Source organism: Schistocerca americana, chromosome 5 (assembly GCF_021461395.2).
Source record: "Schistocerca americana isolate TAMUIC-IGC-003095 chromosome 5, iqSchAmer2.1, whole genome shotgun sequence".
Taxonomy (NCBI): Eukaryota; Metazoa; Arthropoda; class Insecta; order Orthoptera; family Acrididae; genus Schistocerca; species Schistocerca americana.
Genome location: NC_060123.1, coordinates 651,972,417 through 651,993,769, shown reverse-complemented (window position 1 = coordinate 651,993,769; position 21,353 = coordinate 651,972,417). Strand labels below are relative to the sequence as shown.

Below are 21,353 nucleotides of genomic sequence, written 5' to 3'. Positions count from 1 at the left end.
TCCAGAATCAAAAGATTTGTATCATGTATTACTGAATCCCGTAACTGATAAATTGTGTCTTGTATGGTCTTTATGTAATTGCCACACAACATACGAGGGTAATCCTAAAAGTAAGGTCTCCTATTTTTTTATATGTACAGAACTCTGTTTGTGTGGCAGTTGGTTACACTGTTATGAAGAGTGCTTCATGCACTGTGTGTAAACACGCACACTCCATGCTGAGTTGCTCAGTCTTTCCTTGGCAGCCATTGAGAGTGGAGCTCCTGTTGGGTGTTACCGCCAAGTGCGAATTGTGTGCAGTTACTTGGTTTTTGAACGCAAACGGTGCTGCGCCGATTGAAATCCATTGCCAATTGACGGAAGTGTATGATGAGTCGTGCATGGATGTCAAAAATGTTCGTAAGTGGTTTAGAGGGTTTGCAGCTGGTCGGACCGAAATTCATGACGAACTGCATGGCGGCGAGCTGGTATGACATGGGCACACAAAAACTGCCACAGCTTCTACAATAATGAATCGACAGAAATGGTGACTATGTCAAAAAATAACTAAATGTTCAAGCTGTAAACTGATGTAAACCATTGTAGAAATAAACAGGTCTATGTACTTATAAAAAAAATAGGAGACCTTACTTTTGGGATTACTCTTGTACAGTAGCACAAACTGCTGAAAATGCAGCTGAAAAATCAAGCTATTTTTTACAGTTTGTATCTAGTCTGTGTGTTACCAAGTAATTGCTTTTTAATCTTATGGAACAGCAGTTTCAGATGCTTTATTTTCATTATTTGTGTGTTAAGTTTACAGGGTGGAAGAAGGTGAATCTATCACATTTATAGTTGGTAATATAAGCAGTATATTATTAAGAATAATTTTTTAAATATTAAACTTCTATGTTCATTAGTGGGCAAGTGATCTGGCATGTCAATTGCTGACTGTATACAATGATGAAGTAGCAAGAAGACAGGAATTCCAGAGACAATTTGAGGGCCACTTTTTAAACACACTTTTCCCTGGAATGGAGGACATGCCCCCCTCATTTGCAACCCAAGCACCATCTGTTTTTGATTCTGGTCTTCCAAAGGTAATTGTGCTGTGCAATTGATAAAAGAAATGTTGATGTTTTTAGAAAATGGCTGTTTCTTATTACACTGCTTAATTTCAGCTAACGGTGGATGATGTTGATCGCTTAAAGAATGAGTTACCAGAACTGAATATCTCTCTCTCACTTCCTGATCTTGGTGCAATTACACAGTTTTTCCTGTCTAAATCAGTCTCTGGTACAATGAAAACTGAAGAAAAGGAAGACACTGCCCTTGAAGACAGACTAGTAAGCATAAACATTAAAATCTGGAAAAAAGTACTAGCTTTTTAAATTTTTATAATGGACACACTCATACCAGGAGGCTGTCTGTTCATTTGTGTTGATTATGTTGTTTTGCTAAGAAATAATGTTAATCATGTGAGTACAGTTAAAAGTCAAACTTTGTTTTATTGCCTGCTGCGGCAGTAACTCAGGCTGTCCCTGATTGGACTTACGTTTCTATGGTTTTAGTATACTGCTAGATACAGGAATGTAGAATAGGAGCCAGAGAACATTTATGATAAAGTTCTGGAAGACAAATAAATATATTTTGCGGGAGTTGACAACTTCCTGCATCTTTAGCAAGACTGTGAAATTTATAGCACTATGAAGTGAACAGAACAGTGAAGTCTACAGTTACAAGGAAAATTGTTTGTGCAATGGAATAATGACGTTTTATTCATCAAGGACATGCCCATAAAAGGTTACAACTGACTGGGGAAGAGACATTACAGTATGATCCAAACACTTGGGCCTTCCATATACAGGCATCTCTTGGAGGTCAGTATTCAGGTACATGACAGAAATGCTCATTTGAGATTAAAAGTTTCATATGGACATATGCCCAGTTCTGAATGAATTTCAAGATAGAATATATTTAACCCAAGATCGCCAGACTGAACACCATTAACTTTTTGTTTGTGTGGTAGAATGAAGTCCGAGGTGTATGAACGAAAGAGTAAATGAGAGAACTGATCGGTCACGTGGATGCTGCTGCTCTCGTTATGGTATCTCTCGGATAAGTGACACTGTATGTTCTCCCAAGTGTGCACAAAAGAATTGAAGTTGACAGTGGAATTCATGTTTTAATGTTAACCAACAGTTTACAAGTGTAAACCTGACAATATCCATATTATGTATTATAGGTGTGTGTGTGTGTGTGTGTGTGTGTGTGTGTGTGTGTGTGTGAACTAAACTTGGTACACACATCGCTTACTGTCTGGCAACAGTTGCTGTTGAGGTAAGAACCACCTACCTATCATTGCTCAGGAGATATCACATCATAAACAATGAGCTGTTTGAAAAAATGCTGCAGTATGCATAAAGTTTTAGTACAGTTACTCTTTACTATGAAGACTTTCCTACAGTTGAGTCAGCTTAAGGAAATTCCTGACACCTGGATGTACTTTTGACAGCGGTCACTTGCAAAGTGCAAATGGCTGTAGGTATAAACAATTGGCATCTTTAGAGCTATGAAGAGATGTTGCCATAGACACATGTACAAAATCATGTTGTAGACATGCGAAGCAGCTATGTCCAGCAAACCGAAATTGTCTGGGATATTATGCTACAAATACAGTTCATTTTTTGTCTTTGTTTCTGATGGAAAACAGAACGGATACCCCGGCAATGACGTGTTAGACAGCTAGTGTTGAATGCTACAGAAAATTAATGACAATATACATTAAATGTGTTCTGTCTTGGATACCATTCGAAATAAGGCATAAGTCTATGAAGTTTTTTGCTTCAGATGATTGTTCCTGTTAGCCCTGAATGTTGACCATTCCTCCTGGGACACCGTGTGTATTCACCCTTCTCCCTCTACCACCCTGCTCCACCACCAGGTCATCTCACATTTAATGTGTGAAAAGCATCTGAGAGTAACTTTTATTATTTGCTTCAAACTTAGTCACAAAATGGAGTTACTTAAGAAATTGCTTTCACATACAATGAATTGGAATTGTGTAACTTTTGGATACGTCACTGTTAATAGATAATGAGTAAGTCATCACAATTTATTATAATAAATCTTAGTAATCTGTTAAAAGAAAATCTAAATTTGATACTAAATCTGACTTTGATTTTATAAGGCAGGGTGTTGGTGTCTCGTTGCAATGCTAGCAATATAAATGTTGTATGATCCTCTTTTATTGTTTTGCATAGGTGAAAGTTGTAACCGATGCCGGTCTTGCAAGTAATTTGGATCCAACTCTACTCCAGACGGGAGATGCTGATACTGTTGTGAGGGTGCATTCTTCTAGTCCTATATCTCTTCAGGAACCTGCTGCTGTTAAGGAACCTGACAGGTATGTTTAGTTAATTTATAAAAAAAATGTAGTTCCAGTAACATTGTAAATAGTTTGTTGTGGGAGCAGAAGCTATTGAAATTACACTTTATTTACTCACCATCTAATACTTAACCCCCCCCCCCCCCCGACACACACACACACACACACACACACACACACACACACACACACACACACACACAGATTAAATATAAGTTGGAACTAATCACACTCTTTATCAAATCATGATGTTTAGTTTCTTGCACAGTTGAGGCTAGCCATTGTACATGATCACTTAAGCATTAGTCAAATTAATGTGATCGTATGTAACAATAAAGAAAGGTGTGGATTGTTTAGGTATTGTGGTTTTCTACAGTCTTGCAAGAAATTGTAATTTCTGAAGGTGTAGCTAAATTTTGATAATGTGGTTTGTATAACTTGTTTTAAATAATGGTATGCAGAGTACATTAGTATATTTGGTATTTTATAATGCCGATTTCACTCAAAAAATTTATCAGAGTAGAATGGCCTGTGTTTAGTACTCTTTGTGGTAAATGTGGAGCATATGTTAATCTGTGCAGATTGTTTTAATGGAAACTTTCCCATTCAGTGCATTTTCCCATCTGACAAGACACTTCGGCCGCTGTATAACAGTGCGTAGGATCCTTGAAGCTGTGTCAAAATGTTTGCTGGAGCCACAGAAGTAGATTTATATATAAAAATAAATAAATAAAGACGGTGGTCTTTGATTTGCCTAATTGCTAGTTAGTGTTCAGCTCTCACAGCTACTGAATTGAGAGGAACAAATTTAACCTTGATTCCAGAAATACTGAAGTCCTTTATTGTGTATTACATTGTGTTGATTGTATACAGGCTTGGTAAATCTGGGCTATCTTACTGCTGCTGCTTGTGTTGTGAATTTTGTGCAAGTTGTAATCCACGTGGTAGTAAACCATTGTATGTTAGACAGCAAGCTAGAGAAGTATTACTTTTTGTATGTTTCTTATAATAGCACATACGTTACTTAGACTTGTAAAAATGCTGTAGGTTTTAACTGCTTTCTGTTGATAATGTTCGCAACATAAACATATCTGTGTAGACTGAAAGTAGTATGACATATCTATGTTCATCCTAATGTTGTAGCATCTGTTGGTCATACAAAAATGTGTCTGGATCAGACACAAAGAGTCAGTTACAAAGTGAGCTGTTTACTTTTGTTTCTAGAAAGAACAATCCTACCATTCTTACCCCAGAGGTAATCCCAGCTTTTTCTAAAGTGTGTGCCAACTTCCTACTACATAGTTGATTACCCAACCCCTGTTCTTTCATGTTAATTGTAAGTAACTTCAAATAGCTTTTTGTTCATGAATGATATGAAAAGGACAGATTGCTGCTCACCATGAAGATGAAGATGACACGTTGAGATGCAGACAGGCACAACGAAAAGACTGTTACACATTGATGTATCAGCAAAAGCCTTCTTCACAAAGGAAAAGGAAAATATACACGCATTCACTCAGGCAAGCACGCCTCACGCACACATGACAGTGGTCATGTGTGCATGATCGAGTGTGTGTGTTTTTTTAATAAGAAGGCTTTGGCTGAAAGCTCAATTTGTAACAGTCCTTCGATTGTGCCTGTCTCCAACTCAATATGTCATCTTTACGGTGAGTAGCAATCTATGCTTTTTATATTATTATTATTATTATTATTATTCATATTTCAACGTGGACTTTTCCATTGTTTGATCATGAGTGGGCACTGATGACCCCGAGTTCCATGTCAGAGTCACCATTATAGTCATTACTGCCACCATCTGTGCCATAATTCTGATGTTGATAAAAGTCTGTTACACAAACGTCTAATGATTCCACAGGGTTACACTGTAGCATTGTTTTCTTGAGTATGTGAATTTGGGAAAATGCAGCATTTAATTTTACTCTACTCAATGGTTGTACTTTTTTGTGGTTGTCAGTGGTATGTGTCTGCAGAGTATCAGCTGGTAATGGAGTGTATTTTATTGGTAATTTGTGATTTTGAGCTAAGTGTTTCAGTAACAATTTCATATTAATTGTGGTTTGATTCTTTTTAGGGATATGCTTATATGTAACTGGACATTTTAGGAAAGGAGATGAATATTTGGGTTGCCATATTCTTTAATTATATTTTATTTTGTGGAAGAAATTATTGATTTCTATGATTTCAAATAACATTTTTAGGGGTTTTGAGTCCGAGACGGACACTGAAGAGTTTGAAAAAGTCGGCCAGAGCCCTGTGGATTTGGGATTTGACACACGGCAGACGCGGCCTGTTACCGGAGCCGCCGTTCATTGTGAGCCGAGCGCAGAACAGGGACATGAAGGGGAAAGTGGTTCGGCAGCTGCTCTCGAACGAGTTGCTACGCTGGAGGTTGGTGTCCGATGTGAGAGTGCTGGCAGCGCTCACACCCTTCCCACACCCTCGCCTTCACCAGCACCTTCCCCCTGTTCGCCCTCATCTGCCCAGCACCAGAGTCAGCTCCAGCAACAAGAGTTCACCACAACAGACTTTTATATTGATGAGTCGATGCCGTCCAGCTACACGGAGAGTAACAGTGCAAGGTGCCACTCCCAGGGCGCTTCGGACCTACGACGGCAGCTGGAAGACGTGAACACTCTGGTTGCCCTCCTCCAGGTACAGAACACTTGCCCTCCCAGCCCCCTCCCAAATTCGCTTATGCCAAAATCGTTTGACATGTAGTGCTGTTCTGTGTTTTCTTTTTTTTCTGTCACATATAGATTAGTTTTATGATTAGTTTATTAGAAATATGAATTTTGGTCGTTAAGTGCTTGTAGTCAACCCACATTGATGTTTCCTTTCGTCATCAGACTGTGTGTCTCATATGCCTTGGCTGAGTAGCTGCTGCTACTGCTTTGTTGTGTGTGTGTGTGTCAGAGAGAGAGAGAGAGAGAGAGAGAGAGGGGTAGGTTTGTTTTTAAGTGTTCCAGATACAAGTGAAGACCACTTTTAAGCAATTATTTTTCAAGCCATTATTTTCTTAAGTGGTAAAAAAGGAACAACTGCAAATGTCTTTAATAATATGCGTGCAGAAGGAATCATTCAGTAAAATCTTTCTGCAGTGATTACACAATAGGTTCTTAAAGGCTGAAACACGTAACTTCAGGAGGGCTGAAGTTGCGTTTTATCAGAGAATTATATAGAAGTGTGTCCATATTATTTATGCGGGCAAGTATGGTAGAGCTTCGGCACAAATTGTTTTTACGATTTTTTTTTGCTGGATGTATCCGTGGAATGGAGACAGAAATCTTTAGTAGGCACTCATGTTCTCTCTGTATTGCCATTGTCCTTTTGAGAAGTGCGTTTAGGGGACTTTTTAAGGCACTGGATTTCTGTCTTACAGTTTGTGATATGAATTATTAGATTCTTGATCCTAGATTCAGGATGAACAACGCAGAATGTTCCCAAAAGTATAGTTTTCCTTTTTTTTTAAACAGCCAGCTTTGTTCTCAGTGCAAGTTTGATGTGTGTTGATTCTGGAGGCCTGGACTCCAAGCGTTGACTGTAGACATAAAAATTATTTATGTTTCTGTTACAAATGTTTTCATGACTGCCCTAATGGGTTTTTCAAAAAGTATATTAGTTTTTAAAAGATATTTGTTGACCTCTGTTTACATTGATTAATGTTAAATGAAAAAGCAACTCAAACAATTTATCCTACAAATGTTCAGTGACGCATCAATTTGTCACTCAGCGCACATCCAGTCTAGAGGAAAATTCACCTATACCTTGATTACCATGATTGGAGTAATTTATTCAGCAATAGTTTCTGTGGGTAAATAGGTCAGCTGCTGTCCAGAGACAGATATACTCAAGATGCTTAGGGAATCCCTAAATCGCTGGCTAAACATGAAGGATGCAGGAAACAAGCCCTATCACCTCATGCATTGGACCCATTCAAGTAGATGAAGACAGTCTCATTTGAACAACCTTGTACATAGTAGCAGTGAGGTGGTGTGCTATCTCAGTGATGAAGGAATTACCTAATCCACAGTGTGTTCAGGAAAGAGCCATTAGTTGGTAGTCTGTAAGCATTTGGACATATTTGGTTCAGTGGAGAACAGTCCATGCTCCTGGAATGTGGCATATAACATTCACCAAAATGGTGCCTCATTCATAATGGTAAAACACTGGATATTTCTAACCTCCATATACATACATCATGACATTTATCCTTACATTAAAATGAAACTTTCATTTATCGCACAAGATATAAAGTCTAGTCAAGAATGAAAATTCCATTTGAAAAGTTGAAACTCTAATGGTTACACAAGGTGGACAGAAAACCTTGTAATGGAGTTGCAGGATAGGTTGTGTTGAGAAATGATTTTTAAGAAAAAAATTCAATGTGTTGCATCATTTCTGAGTCAGTTAGTACTGAAGTTAGCCAATCGGGCCATTGCATGTGAATTCAAGTGGCCTGCTAGACACGCCCTTTTCAGAATAAAGTCTAAGGTACCTGCAGCGCTCTGCTTCCAACCTCCCTTAACCAGTCATTATTTATTTTCTGAAGAATTAACGCATTTGTCTAAAGAATATGATGATAATTTTCTTTTTTAAGGATTTTCATGTGCAGAAAAAAGTGTTGGGTCAACTGAAGGAGAATATAGTTTACAATGTGGAATTCCTAACGACATACTAAAGATTCCAATCTATATTTTTACCTGTACAAAGTTATTACTTTCAAACTGGTGATGCCGCCCGTGGGTTTTATCATCACGCAAGAAGTTTCGTTCAAACATAATATGGAATACATTGAATGTTAATTGTAAATTCACTCTTTGAGAACTGCAAAACAGGAAATTCTGTTAATCAGTCTCCATATCTGCTACCAGCACTTTCAAACAGTAGATAAAGCAGCAGAATACACCCAACAGAACTGGTACAGTGAAACCTCTATATAACGTTTTTCAAGGGACCACATATTCTGAACACTGTATAGAGGAAAAACACTGGAAAGAACTTCCAAATAGTAATTATAGGGCATTACTGAAGATCGTGATACCACTAATCAGCTTTGACAAATGATGCCATAGATGACATTTTAAATTTTCATAACACTGTAATATGATACTTGTTGCAAATGATCAGTGTATCAAATGATTAGTTTTTTTGTAATTAAAACATGGGGCCTGGTAGGTGGATGGCTGAAAGTAAATGGATCAGTTTGTACTGTAAAAAGTTATAACAGATTCGTAAGATATGACATCATTGTCCAAAGCTGACAGGTGGTATCCCGTTCTTCAGTTGACCCAATTATAGAATACGAGCCAGTCCTCAATACTTTGTACTCCTATGGTTGCCACATTGTCATCCACAGCCACAAAGTCCTCAAAAGTGACAGAATCACTGCCTATTAATTCCTGAAAGTCTTGCAAATCAAGTCGATGGTTTCAAACGCATACGTTTCAAATTTCCACAATTGTCAAACCCTTCCATTATTGACGATCTGTTTCTCGTAATAGTGTTGTGTGTTGAGGAGGCCAGTTCAAATTGCTTCGCTAGCTTCACACGACTCACCAGGAGATGCCTCCACTTTTTTAATAACGGAAACCTTCTCTTCCAGAGAAATCTTCTTCCGCTTTTCACTCATGTCCACTGATGAAACCTTAAATAAAGTTATATTGAAGACACACTCTTACTAGACACACTAACTTTCTGCTGCTCAGCTCACACAATACACTATGAATACAAAGCATTGACTGAAATGGCGCCAAAAAGATCACAAGCAGATTGTGTGTCACATGTCACGTGGCTGGGTTCTGCTGCTGACATATGAAACACGCTGAGCGCGGGCTTTCCGAGCCAGTGCAAACTGTGATCCACAGAACAGAAAATGATGCGTCTACATCCAGTCACTTAAACGTTATAAAGAGGTAAATAATTGACCAGGGTTACAAAAATATGAGCGTTACATGGAGGAAATTGTAATATAGAGGAAACACAGTAAAGAGGAAAATTTAACATTGTTTAAATGGGCTTTTAGTCGGGACCGAAGAAAACAGACGTAATATAGAGGAAAAAATTACGTGGAGGAATGTTATAAAGAGGTTTCACTGTATATGTATTCTATAATATTAATGTTGATTCACTGCAGTCATGTGTGAAAGGTACCCTATACAGTTAAAACCCTGTTATTCTTTTTAAAATGCCTTGAATTACTAAACCTGAAAAATATTATGAACTTCTATATGACTATGCTTATGTAATATGGCTTGCACGTCTTCCTTTGCAAAGTGTAGGAAAGTATAGTATGAATATTGAGACATGTTCATGTCATAATTAGATCTGAACTGGAGTATCCAACCAAAAGTGGAAACCAAACCAAGTCGGATCTCGCAGTAGAAAACAAGTCATTTAGTGTGTCAGCATATTTTTCAGCAGCAATATCCAATGACATGTGAAAGTAATAATTAAGAATGAAATCTAGAAACAACAGTGAGTTCATGAAAGTTACTATAGTTAATGGATTTGTTGAAGGTCAACTTATTATTTTTGTACTGCTGTAAACCCTGTTTTGACATTGTGTTGCTAAGTGTAGCCATTATATCCCACCCTAATGATTTAAGTGTGTCTTCCTAAAAATGTGAATGTTTACAGGTGCTTGAAAATGAAAAGTTTTGAGTTGTACCTGCATGGTAGTCCCTCACTACAGTGTTGTGCAGAGAATCTTGTTGATAATGTTGAAATTGTTGTTACTGCAATCAGCATGTTCCCTTGGACTGTTTTCTGTTGCAGAGAGCTGTGTTGTAACATTTATTAAAGACCATGTTCTTGCAGTAATGAAAGATTTCTATGTACATTAAATGTGTTCTTCAATGCATAAATTTTATTTGGTATCCTGTACTGTATTGCCCTAAATAACAAATGTCATACCCTAATTGATAAGATTAAACTAATTTCTGTGTAATGGTGTGAAGCAGGATCATTATCAACTGGAGTTTGATGTACGAGTATTGAGTGTCAAAGCTGGAGTGTGCTTAACCTCTCAGCTTTTTAATGCATATCTTAGTGTAAATATTCATCTAGAAAATTTCTTTATTTAGCAAAATTTTAGGCTTTATTAATTTTGGCTGTGGGTGAAATTTGGTGATCAGTAAGATTTTTACTTAGTTGGAGTCCATTAATATTTTGGAATTTAATTATAAATGTATAGTAGGTTGCTGGTCATGCTCCAAATGGTTTAAGAACCCGTATTTCAGTAAAGAAATTACTCTAGTGCTGAAGATGGCAATGTAAATTTCCAAAACCTGTCTGCTCTATAGAAAACAATTTGCAGTCAGTTAATTCACATCAATAATTTTTTTTATTTCACACTGTGTTGTGGTGCTGTAACACTGTGTTGCTATGTATGGAGCACTATATCGTTTGGTCTTGTGAAAAGAAAGTAAGTGCTATATTTGGGGACAGAGACTAAATAAAGTAATAAATTGAAGCTACATCAGATGACGAGGAGTTCAAAAGCGCTAAGAGGCTGTTAAGCTCTACTGTTGTTTATAGAAAGATTACATTGCCACAAGACAGTGGTGAAATGCAGAAAGACCTGCAGAGGATTGTTGATTGCTGCAGGAAGTGGTAGTTGGTTCTGAGTGTAAATAAATTTAACATATAGTACATAAATAGGCGGAAAGATCCATTACTGTTCGGTTACATCATTGACCATGTTTGTGGATTTTCCTGTCACTTCTTGGGGGAACAAATTCTTTAACCCATAAGTGATATTAGCAGTTGGACCACAGCTTTTTAACTTGCTTTGTGAATCTCCTGTGCAGCTCATATTATGTGGATTCAGAAAAGAAAAAGCAACCCATCAGTTGCCATGCTGGAAAAGTCAAATTCCCTCAGATGCCAGGTCTTGCATTCATAATAGCTAATTGGGCACCCTATGGTTCAGCTGTGGATCAGGTCACACTCAAAAGCAATAAAATACTGTATTGGTTATTTAGTCTTCTGAACCCTTATCTTAGCAGGCTCAGAAGTGATACATTGCACAGACTACTACTATTTGGAGACAGATCAAATTATTTCTCATAAGAATAATGGAAAATTTATGTGGTTTTCAAGAGCAACCACTAGTTGGTTGGTGTTTATACACCTCTTATATACAACTGGTCAAGTAGGAAATAATTTCCTGACATTCTGTAAAATGTTTTGTTGTGTAGAAACCAGTTTTTGGCTTCTTAGGGCGTGGTCAGGGGACTGCTGAATGTCACAACCACAGATAAAATGACTTGCTGTGTATGCAGATATTACAGATACAGATAGAAAAACATAAAATTCTGAGATGGAGAGTGCTCATAAATTAAAGTACTGCTTTTCTATGTTATTCAGAACTCTTAAATGTAATGAAAAATAAAATTTATTTTGCTACGGTAATCTAACATTAGCCTAACTGAAACAGGATTGAAGAGGGTGGGAAAAAGGGAATTCTGTTCGGTAATTTAAACTAAGCTGACATTCTGGGATCTTACTATGATAGAAGTTTTTACATTTCGATTGAATCTGTATTTCATAGTCTACATATTCTATTACATTCTGATATGTGATTGCCACAGCTCTAAAAACTGATAAAATAATTAATATTTGCCAGAACATCAGGAATGTGTTTCTTGTCCAACACTATTGTCAAGTTCTGTCAAATCAATTGAAAATTCAGTAAAAGTTTAAGAACCCTAATCTATAAAGTAAAAGAAAACAAATGTCATCTCACATAGGTTAATTGGTCACTTCTGTGCTAAGGTTTGAGTATGAAAACTATTACTAATGAACCAATGAAGCTGAGCAAATAAATAGAGCTCTGCTCTTCTGAAGGAATACGGAATCTAAGATCAAAGTGTCCTACAAGGGTTGCAAAACTGAATAATAAACAAAGCAAATTCGTACTGCACATCTAAATTCTGAAAGACTAACAGTTGTAAACACGATGACATAATTAAAGATCAGTTAAGACCAAGAAGAGAATTTAAAATTGCCGGACACTGCAATTAACTACAATCTCTATAGCAAAAGAAAAGAAACAATTCAAGAGAACTTGCATATTTGAATCCTCCTCTGCACTAAAATATTGCTACAGATGAATTGAAATTATTATGTGGAATTCATTGAAAACTCTCCTAATTTAGGCAAAATTCAAAATAATTTTCAGTGAAAATGTATGTCTATTTTACCTTACAATCAGTGGGAAGTGTGTATGAATACGTGCTGCTCTGACTTGGTCTTAGCTATCCATAGTTTAGCTCCACCTCCTATCACTATCCCATGTTTGTTGCACAATTTAAGAACTTTGATAGATTGCTTAGGGTTATTGGGAAGGGCCTGTCATCTTGCTCAGTGGAAGTCTAGAGTCATCATCTTGTGGCATCTTCCTTTGATAAAGCACCAACAGGAATTTGATTTTTTTCCATTTTTGTTAGTGGTTTGCAGCAGCATTCAGCTGTGCACCCTGTCTTGAATTACACACAGGCTGAGCAAGTAGTTGGTACTGGGGCAGGGTAACTGGTCACACCATTGACCCCTGTCAGCACCTCTCGAATTGCAATGTTTCACAAAGTTTAGTTTGTGTTTCTCCATTCTCTCCATTCTTGGAAAATTTTACAGCCTGTCCATACATTTTCTGTATCTTTTTCTCTGGCTTTCACTCAAAACAAATGTTTCATACTGGGCAACCGGATACTCTGGTTCACCCCCAAATATCTGATTCATCTTCTGATTTGGGTGAATCTGTTGTGTTCCACAAATTTGATTCCAAGAGAATGAGACAAGTGACAAAACTTTTATTCATTTGTTGTCTGGCTAGAGCTTTGGATGCTAGGCTTTCCTCACGGGGTTTTGTAGAGTACTCTACTTATGTAGTATGAGCAGCTATATCTGCTTTGTGATCGCGTGGTGTCATTGTTTGTTCTTGTCATGACTTTTCTTTTAAATGCTTGTGAGTATCTACAGAAGGTGGCCTAAATTCCTTTGTACGCCCTCATTCCTCATCCGTCATTGTTGTCATTATGATCAGAGAATCCTTCCAGTGAGCTGAGTAGAATGTTTCCAAATGATTTGCCTCTTCTGTTTCTTTTTTGGTAGATTTCCTTCATCACAGCATCCCATGCCCCCCTTTTCCTGTCGAGGTCTTCTGTTATTTGGTCCAGGCACCTCTTTCTTGGATGTACAGCTGATCTTCTTCATTGCACATGCCTTTCTAATGCCGATGGGAAATTTGGTTAGGCTGCATCCATTTCATGTGACTGAACCACTTCACTTGCACTGTACTCAGTGTTTCCTCCTTGATTACTTCCTCTTGCAGATCTCGTCTTAAGTGCTTGTTTTTGATCTCTTCTTTCATTTTCTTTTGTTTAGTGGGTCTAAGGAATTTCATTTGAAACCACATACTTACTCTTTCATCCTGGTCTGCCCTTTTCTATTGCATTCCTATCTTTCTCCTTTTCTCTCAGTTTCCATTTTCCCTGTTCTACCTTTATAGCTCTCTCCTCTTCCACCTTCGTCTTCTCTTTTCTCTCTTATATCTTCTTCTCTATTCACTCCTTTTGCTGGTCCTCTTTTCTAGCTTTATTTTCTTTGTCTCTTCCTTCTCTCATTCCTGTCCATTTTCCCAACTCTTTTTCTCTGTACTTGCCTGGCTTTCCACCATTTTGCCTGAAACTTGATTTAAATAAAACCTACATTATCTCTGTGCTAGTTATTCTATCAGCTTACACAGTATGAGATTTGAACAGGTACCAGCAGTCTGAAATACTTAACAGAAACAGCCCACCAAAACGGAACTCTGCACATTAGCTCGAATACTCCTCAAAACTGTTTTCCACTGAGCCATTGGAATTACCTTGCAGGGTTGTCTCAGAACTGCAGCTAATGAACATTGTTTCCAGATGGCGGAGATGCAGTTCTACAGTGGTTCAAATCCTAGCAGACTTCACCAAGAAACGCTCCTTCACCTCGTCCTCTATGATAAAGCTGTGGCATTGTTTGAAGACCTTTTTGCATGTGCAGACAGAATCGATGCTCTCCTGCTGTATGTGAGAGAAAATATGGAATGCATAGTGCTACTGATAGCCAGAAAATGTTTATCAGCAGTCCTAAATCAGTTCTCAGCTCTGATACAATTCCAAGATGATGATGGAAGGAATACTAGCATCACTTTGACCCCTGAGACCCTACTCCAACACCAATTATAAATGCTGTGCTAGTAGCACAGATTTAGAGATCTGCTATTAGTCAGTACATCACTTCCAACTGTCTCCTTGCAACTGCATAAATCTTATCAAAAGCAAAACAGAGTGAATGTTCAGACTTAACACAGATAGAGAGTCACACAAAAATAGTTTCCAAGAAACTAACTGCAGGTTATTAGTGTTAATTGTACCTTGCTGTGTCTTTCTCTTCTGTCAAACACTACTTACAGTTATATATAAAAACAAAGATGAGGTGACTTACCGAACGAAAGCGCTGGCAGGTCTATCGACCTGCCAGCGCTTTCGTTCGGTAAGTCACCTCATCTTTGTTTTTATATATAATTTTTCCCACGTGGAATGTTTCCCTCTATTATATTGATATCACTACTTACAGTTAGCTACGAACTCCATGCCCTATTACAAGCCCTCTACTTATCAGTGATGTCCGGAATTATTATGTCACTATGTGCACCTATGAACACCGTAGTAATTGATAAGAATATACAACTAATCTTCTCTTAAGCAGAATGTCTTTGTGCAGTACTCATTCACCTGGCCAATAAAAATAATAACAACGAAAATCACACCAACCATAATATCTTTAAAATTGAGTGTTTAGTGAACATGACCTTTTCTTGCATTTTGTGGTGAGTCATAATATGAAATGAGCCTAGGGTACACGTACATTGTGCATTACAAATTATTCCTTCGAAATGTTAAAATAGCTGGCATATTGTGGAACACAAAGTACAGTGTAGATATATATAAGATGGGCATGGACATGCAGTAGTGTGCAACTATATTGTAAAGTATTCAAATAAAACTCTTTACCAACCTAAAACTTACATTTGCCATTAAAAAAAAAAATCATCTAATACAAAAAGGAAATGTGGAAAGGATATTTGTGCGAGAACAAAATGATTCCGTTTCTAGATTAAGTTATTGCAGAAGCAGTGATAAATGTGCCAATTTCTTATGTGGGAACACTCAACAAACACGATACAAAAACAAAACTTCCACGATGTTCAAAACCAAACAGTATTTGAAACAACAAAAAATTTTTGTGCTTCTCTTTATCACTTATTTTAAGGGAAGAGAAATTACAGCAATCTATAACTTATGTGAGAAATTGATCTCCACAACCTGAAACAAAAATTTGTTATTGTATATCCCATTTTCATCCAAATTTAACACATAGATAATTATACACAGAAAAATTAATCCTGAATTTAAGCATTAATCCTTGAAGTAAGCAAAAACCTGTTAGAGTAATTTACATATATTGCCTGTGACTCAGAGGGCAAGTACATTTTATAACAAAGTTAAATGTTTTTATAAACACTGTTTACATATCAGGATTTTATTTTACCACGATGACTAGACAACAAAATTGCTAATGAAATGTGAAACCTAAAACAGAATGACATGTCAAATACATAAAAAATTGCGAAAGACTGCAGCAACCATAATGAATTATTCAGCAGAATCCAAACTCGGATGCTGTGTAGAACGTTGGATTAGTAATAAGGGATTAAGATTGGGGAGAAATTGTACACATGTCGCCTCAGCAGAAACATTTCTTATATTAAATGTGGAAGGAAATACCATTAGTGTTTGTCAAAAACAACATTGTTGTTGTTAGCATTTGGTGCTTAAATTACAGAACACACATTAACAGAGCATGAGAGAGTTTGATGGGGGCTGACTCATTGGTATCTGTGAAATGAGCAAGACATCAGTTCGTAGGGGACATGCTGCCGCAATTGTAGTGTGCGTGTACAGCCAGTAGCAAGTTTAGGTAGTCTTAAGTTGTGATCACAGTGTGGTATAATGATGATGCGCATTGCTAGGCTGAGAGCCCCACCTGCAGGAAGCACGACCACCTGGTGCAGGTCTTTTTAGTTGACACCACTTTGACAACTTGCATGCCAATGAGGAGGAAATGATGATGAAGACAACACAACATCCAACCCTCGAGTGGAGAAAACTCCGAACCATCCAGGAAGTAAACCTGGTCCCCCCCCCTCCCTCATGGCATTCCACTGGGCTGACCACTCAGCTATGGAGGCGGATACCCTCTTTGCACACATCTGTAACCGATAGAGCAGCTTTTTCGATTGTGCTGGCTTCATGCTTAAGTACTATAAGATGAAAGAGACAGGTGGTTTGACATACACTTGCTTTGTTATGTGGTGGCACAAGTACCATTGTGTAGACTTTTAGTTTCTCAGAAAGCTTGCTGCCTAAGACTACATGGGTCATGTGGATGTCATCAACAACATGCTGTGTGGGGAAGTGTAGTGTTTGTGGACAGGTTTTACATCAAACTGACCTACAATTGAAACATCATGTGATTGTTTGGGATGCCCTGGAAAGAAAATGTATATTCTATGTACATTGTATTGTATTTTTTATTGGTCCTGTTGTCTACATAGCAGCTTATGCATGAGACATCAGGCAAATCAGGTTATAAATATACAGGCTGAAAGTCATTTCAAGGCATACATATTTAAGTTTACAATAATACACTTTACATGTAAGTATTTATATAACACATTTCATAAATTTAAATATTCTTCAATGGAGTAACAGCAGTGATGACTTTAGAAATTTTCCAAATGTATTGACCTCTGTAATAGCTTTTATGTTTTCAGGAAGTTTGTTATAAAGCTTAACTCCCATGTGAAAAGTACCTTTTTGGCACAGTACTGTGCTGATTTGAGTCATGTGTAAGTTTTTGTTTTATCTGATAGTGATAATCTATATCACAGTTTTTTTGCAGTCTCCAGTCCTTACCTATTATATTTAATTTAAAGAACAAAAGGGTTTCCATAATGTATACACATGGTAATGGAGGAATACCAGATTTCTTAAGCAGGGGTTTACAAGAGTCTCTAGGCTTGCACCCAAAACAAGATTCTTTTTTGTAGTTCAAAAGTGCTATTAGCTGTTTTAGAGTTTCCCCAGAAGGTGACCCCATATCTAAGATGAAAATGAAAGTACACATGATATGCGTCCAATACTGTTTCTCACTGCAGCGTGATTTTAATGAACAAAGAAGGCAACATGTTTTGCTCAGTTCTGCATCGAGATATTGAATATGCTTATTCCATCTGATGTTACTCAGCAGCCAAAGTACTAAGAATTTGGTTTCAGTATTGTTACCGACTGGTTTGTCATCGATAGCGACTGATGGGATAAACATGTCCTTGTTAGGAACATTGCGGAATTTTAGAGCAAGTGCTTTCTTACTGTTTATTACAAGCTGATTACTCTGTGCCCAACTGCTAAGTTGTTTAGTGCCGCGTTTACTGTCTGCTGTAACTGTTCGTCGTTGTCTCCTTTTAGTACAAATGTGGTGTCATCTGCAAATATGATTGTTTTGTGTGCATCAACATTTAAGCTTAGATCATTTATGTACAGAAGAAACAGAAGGGGTCCCATTACTGATCCTTGGGGTACACCACATTTAATTTGTTTATAGTCAGATAAGTTATTAGATACAGTTTTTAGTTCAATATTTGTGTGATTGATGCACACTGCCTGCTTACGATTAGTCGGGAAGGAACTGATCCACTTGTTGGACAGACCTCGAATACCATATCTTTCAAGCTTTGATAGCAGAATTTTATGGTCCACCATGTCAAAAGCTTTTGACAAGTCAATAAATAATCCTACCTCTAATGTTTCCTGTTTTTTGTCGATCAGGTTTAGGATGGAATTGATGCACTCATAGACAGCAGTTGTCGTTGACCTCTTATTTCTGAATCCATGTTGTTCCTTACATAGGATGCTGTTTTTATTTATAAATTTTATAAGTTTGTCATACATAACTTTTTCCAGTACTTTAGAGATGCAGGAGGAAATTGTGATGGGTCTGTAGTTGTTTACATTGTCTTTATCCCCCTTTTTTATATACAGGAATAACTTTTGATGTTTTCAACACATTGGAGACAGTGCCTGCCTGAAGTGAGCAGTCACATAAGTGTGTGAGTACTTCAGTTAGGTTTGATGCGCTCTTCTTCAACATTGTTGCAGGTATACCATCAATACCTGCCTATTTGGAATTTTTTAGTCCTTTTATTGCTTTAGCTACTTCATCTTGTGAAACAGAGCTGATGTACATTGATCCTCTACATGCACTTATTTCATATTCATTTGCCTGGCTGCTCTTAAAGTAACATATTACCAGCAATACCTATGAAAAAGTTGTTAAATGTGTTGGCTACTTCCAATAGGTTTGTTACTTTTTTATTTTCATGTGATAGTGTTATATTTTTGCAAGATTGTCTGTATTCTCCACATTCTTTTTTTATAACACTCCACATAGCCTTTGATTTATTAGCTGAGTTATAAATGATTTCATCATTATGCATTATTTTTGCTGCTTTTAATACTTTTCTTAATATTTTGGAGTATTTTTTATAGTATGCGCGTACTTCAGATGAGGAACTTTTTGAGTTACATATTTGGAGTAGTCTTTTCTTCTGGCATGAAATCCTTATTCCCTTTGTGATCCAGCTGTTTGTTCTAGAGTTTCCCTGTATGGTTAATGTTTTCAGTGTAAATGCAAGTTCAAAGAAATGGGCTAATGTATCAATGAAAGTGTTGAATTTTTCTGTATATCGTTCTTTTTGTACGCTCCTGGCCATATTTCTTTCTGTAATGAGTTGTTTAAGTAGTTTACATTATGCTGATTATAACTTCGGTATGCTGTTCTGAAAGACATGTTGTTAATAATACTGCCTTGTACTTTTATGCTGATATTTGAGCAATATGGTCACTAAAACCTGCATTGAAAATTTCTAGTGAGGTGTTGCGTAAACTCTTCTTGACTAGAAACTGATCAAGAGCTGTTTGACAAGTTTGTGTTACTTTGGTAGCTGCTTTTACTTCAGCCTATAAATTGTAGGACGTTACAAGGCTCAAAATGGTCTCCCTATTTCCACTTTTCGTGAGGAAATCAATATTGAAGTCACCACAGATTATCAATTCACAATCCATTTTATTTACTTCATTTAGCAATGACTCAATTTTGTTTAAGAAAAGTTCAAAATTCCCGGATGGTGGTCGGTAAACTGTAGCAATAAACAGGTTGAACTGAGTAATTTTATAGCTGCAGTTTCATAATCCTTTTCAACATTGTCCTAGTTAAGTTAGGTAGTGTAAAAAAAAATCTACATTATCCTTTGTGTAAACTGCTACCCCACCCTGCTTGCTGTTTATCCTGCAGTAGTAAGCAGCCAAAACAAATTTGTTTATTTTCGTATTCTGGATTAATTCTGGGTTAAGCCAGTACTCAGAAATGCATAACACTGAGATATCATTAAGTTCATGTGTTAACAGTACGTTAATTTCATCGATCTTATTACGCAGGGATGGCACATTATAGTGATATATTTTTAGTTCGGGCGTATTCACGATTTGGTAATTGGGAATAATATTTACAGCATCACATACCTCTAGTTTAAATTAGCAATGTCAGCAGTGTTGTATTTTCGTTCTTCTGTCTTGTTTATTTTGTTTTCCTCGCTGTTGTTGGAAGGATGATTAGGAAGCTGATAGATTGTTGTATACCTATATTTCTTGTTAGTTTGTACTAGTGGGTGTACATTCATGTATACACTTCACACTCGGGTGGTGTTACAACCTTACTAGTGTGTGTTCTTTCCATTACCTTGGTTAGCCTTCCCTTTAATTCAAGTGCAAATGTTTCAGACCACTTTCACATTGAAAGTCTGCTGCTGCTTTCTTATATCAACATTGTTACTGTTTCATTTATTGCTACTTATTGAAAACAGTTTGCTACTATGGAGACATTGAATTAGTTAAAGTAACCACATGTGAGACAATACTGAAGTAAATAAGCATTTAAATATGAAGGTGGGGGTGTTGTAAATGTAACTAGAATTCCTTCCCTGTGGGTAGAGTGGTATTAGTGTCAGGTTTTATTAGGTACCTCTGTTACGCATCACATTGATTCAGTTGACCTACTGTTGGCCACCTCGGTTTGGTCAGAGTGCTTGTTTTCATTCATGTATTGACATATTTTAATTTATTGTATCCTCTATTATGAAAATGTTTGTCTTAGGTTCCTCTTCAGTCTAGGGAACATAAAGAAGTCGGAGAGATCTGTAGTGCTTTCTGTTTATGCTGATTAACTTTTTTTTCCCCCCCGGGTTCATGGTGGCCTGATTTAAAGATCATACACATGACACCATGTCTCATTGCCTGTAGTGATATTTGGCAGGAACTTAACGTTAGCACATTGATCTTTCATACCCACAAAAGCAAAATTACTGAACATCTGCAACATGATTTATGAAAAACGAAGAAATTGAGAAAAACGAAGAAATTGCGTTCTGTCCTACATGGCATTTCTTATGATAAGCAGTAGTGTGATTCAGAATTGGGTTTAGTACAGGCACCTGGCAAGACAACCTGTAACTGCTTCCTCTCTGCTCACACAAAAGGATAGTTATTCTTGAGTTACTCCTCGAAAATGGAGACGAAATATACTGAAGAGCTAAAAAACTTGTACACCTGTCCAATATTGTGTAGGGTTCCCGCAGAAGTGCCGCAATACGAGGCGCCATGGACTCAACTAATATCTGAGGTAGTTCTGGAGGAAACTGGCACCATGAATCCTGCAGGCCTGTCCATAACCCTGCAAGAGTACAGATTTCTTCTGAACAGCACATCGCAAGGTGTCCCAGATATGATCAATAATGTTAATGTCTGGGGAGTTT

At 37.2% G+C, this 21,353-nt stretch overlaps 1 protein-coding gene across 4 annotated transcripts in view; it reads left to right on the top strand.

Moving 5' to 3' along the window:
* Window positions 1-21,353, top strand: part of LOC124616713 (RB1-inducible coiled-coil protein 1) — a 314,373-nt gene that overhangs the window by 217,266 nt on the left and 75,754 nt on the right. For 3 of the 4 annotated variants that reach the window (XM_047145068.1, XM_047145069.1, XM_047145067.1), the window contains exons 9-12: window positions 900-1,079; window positions 1,161-1,325; window positions 3,243-3,385; window positions 5,587-6,040. In XM_047145068.1, the coding sequence (XP_047001024.1) occupies window positions 900-1,079; window positions 1,161-1,325; window positions 3,243-3,385; window positions 5,587-6,040 (942 nt within the window). The remainder of the gene's footprint in view (window positions 1-899; window positions 1,080-1,160; window positions 1,326-3,242; window positions 3,386-5,586; window positions 6,041-21,353) is intronic. The other variant, XM_047145070.1, reaches the window with a different exon arrangement.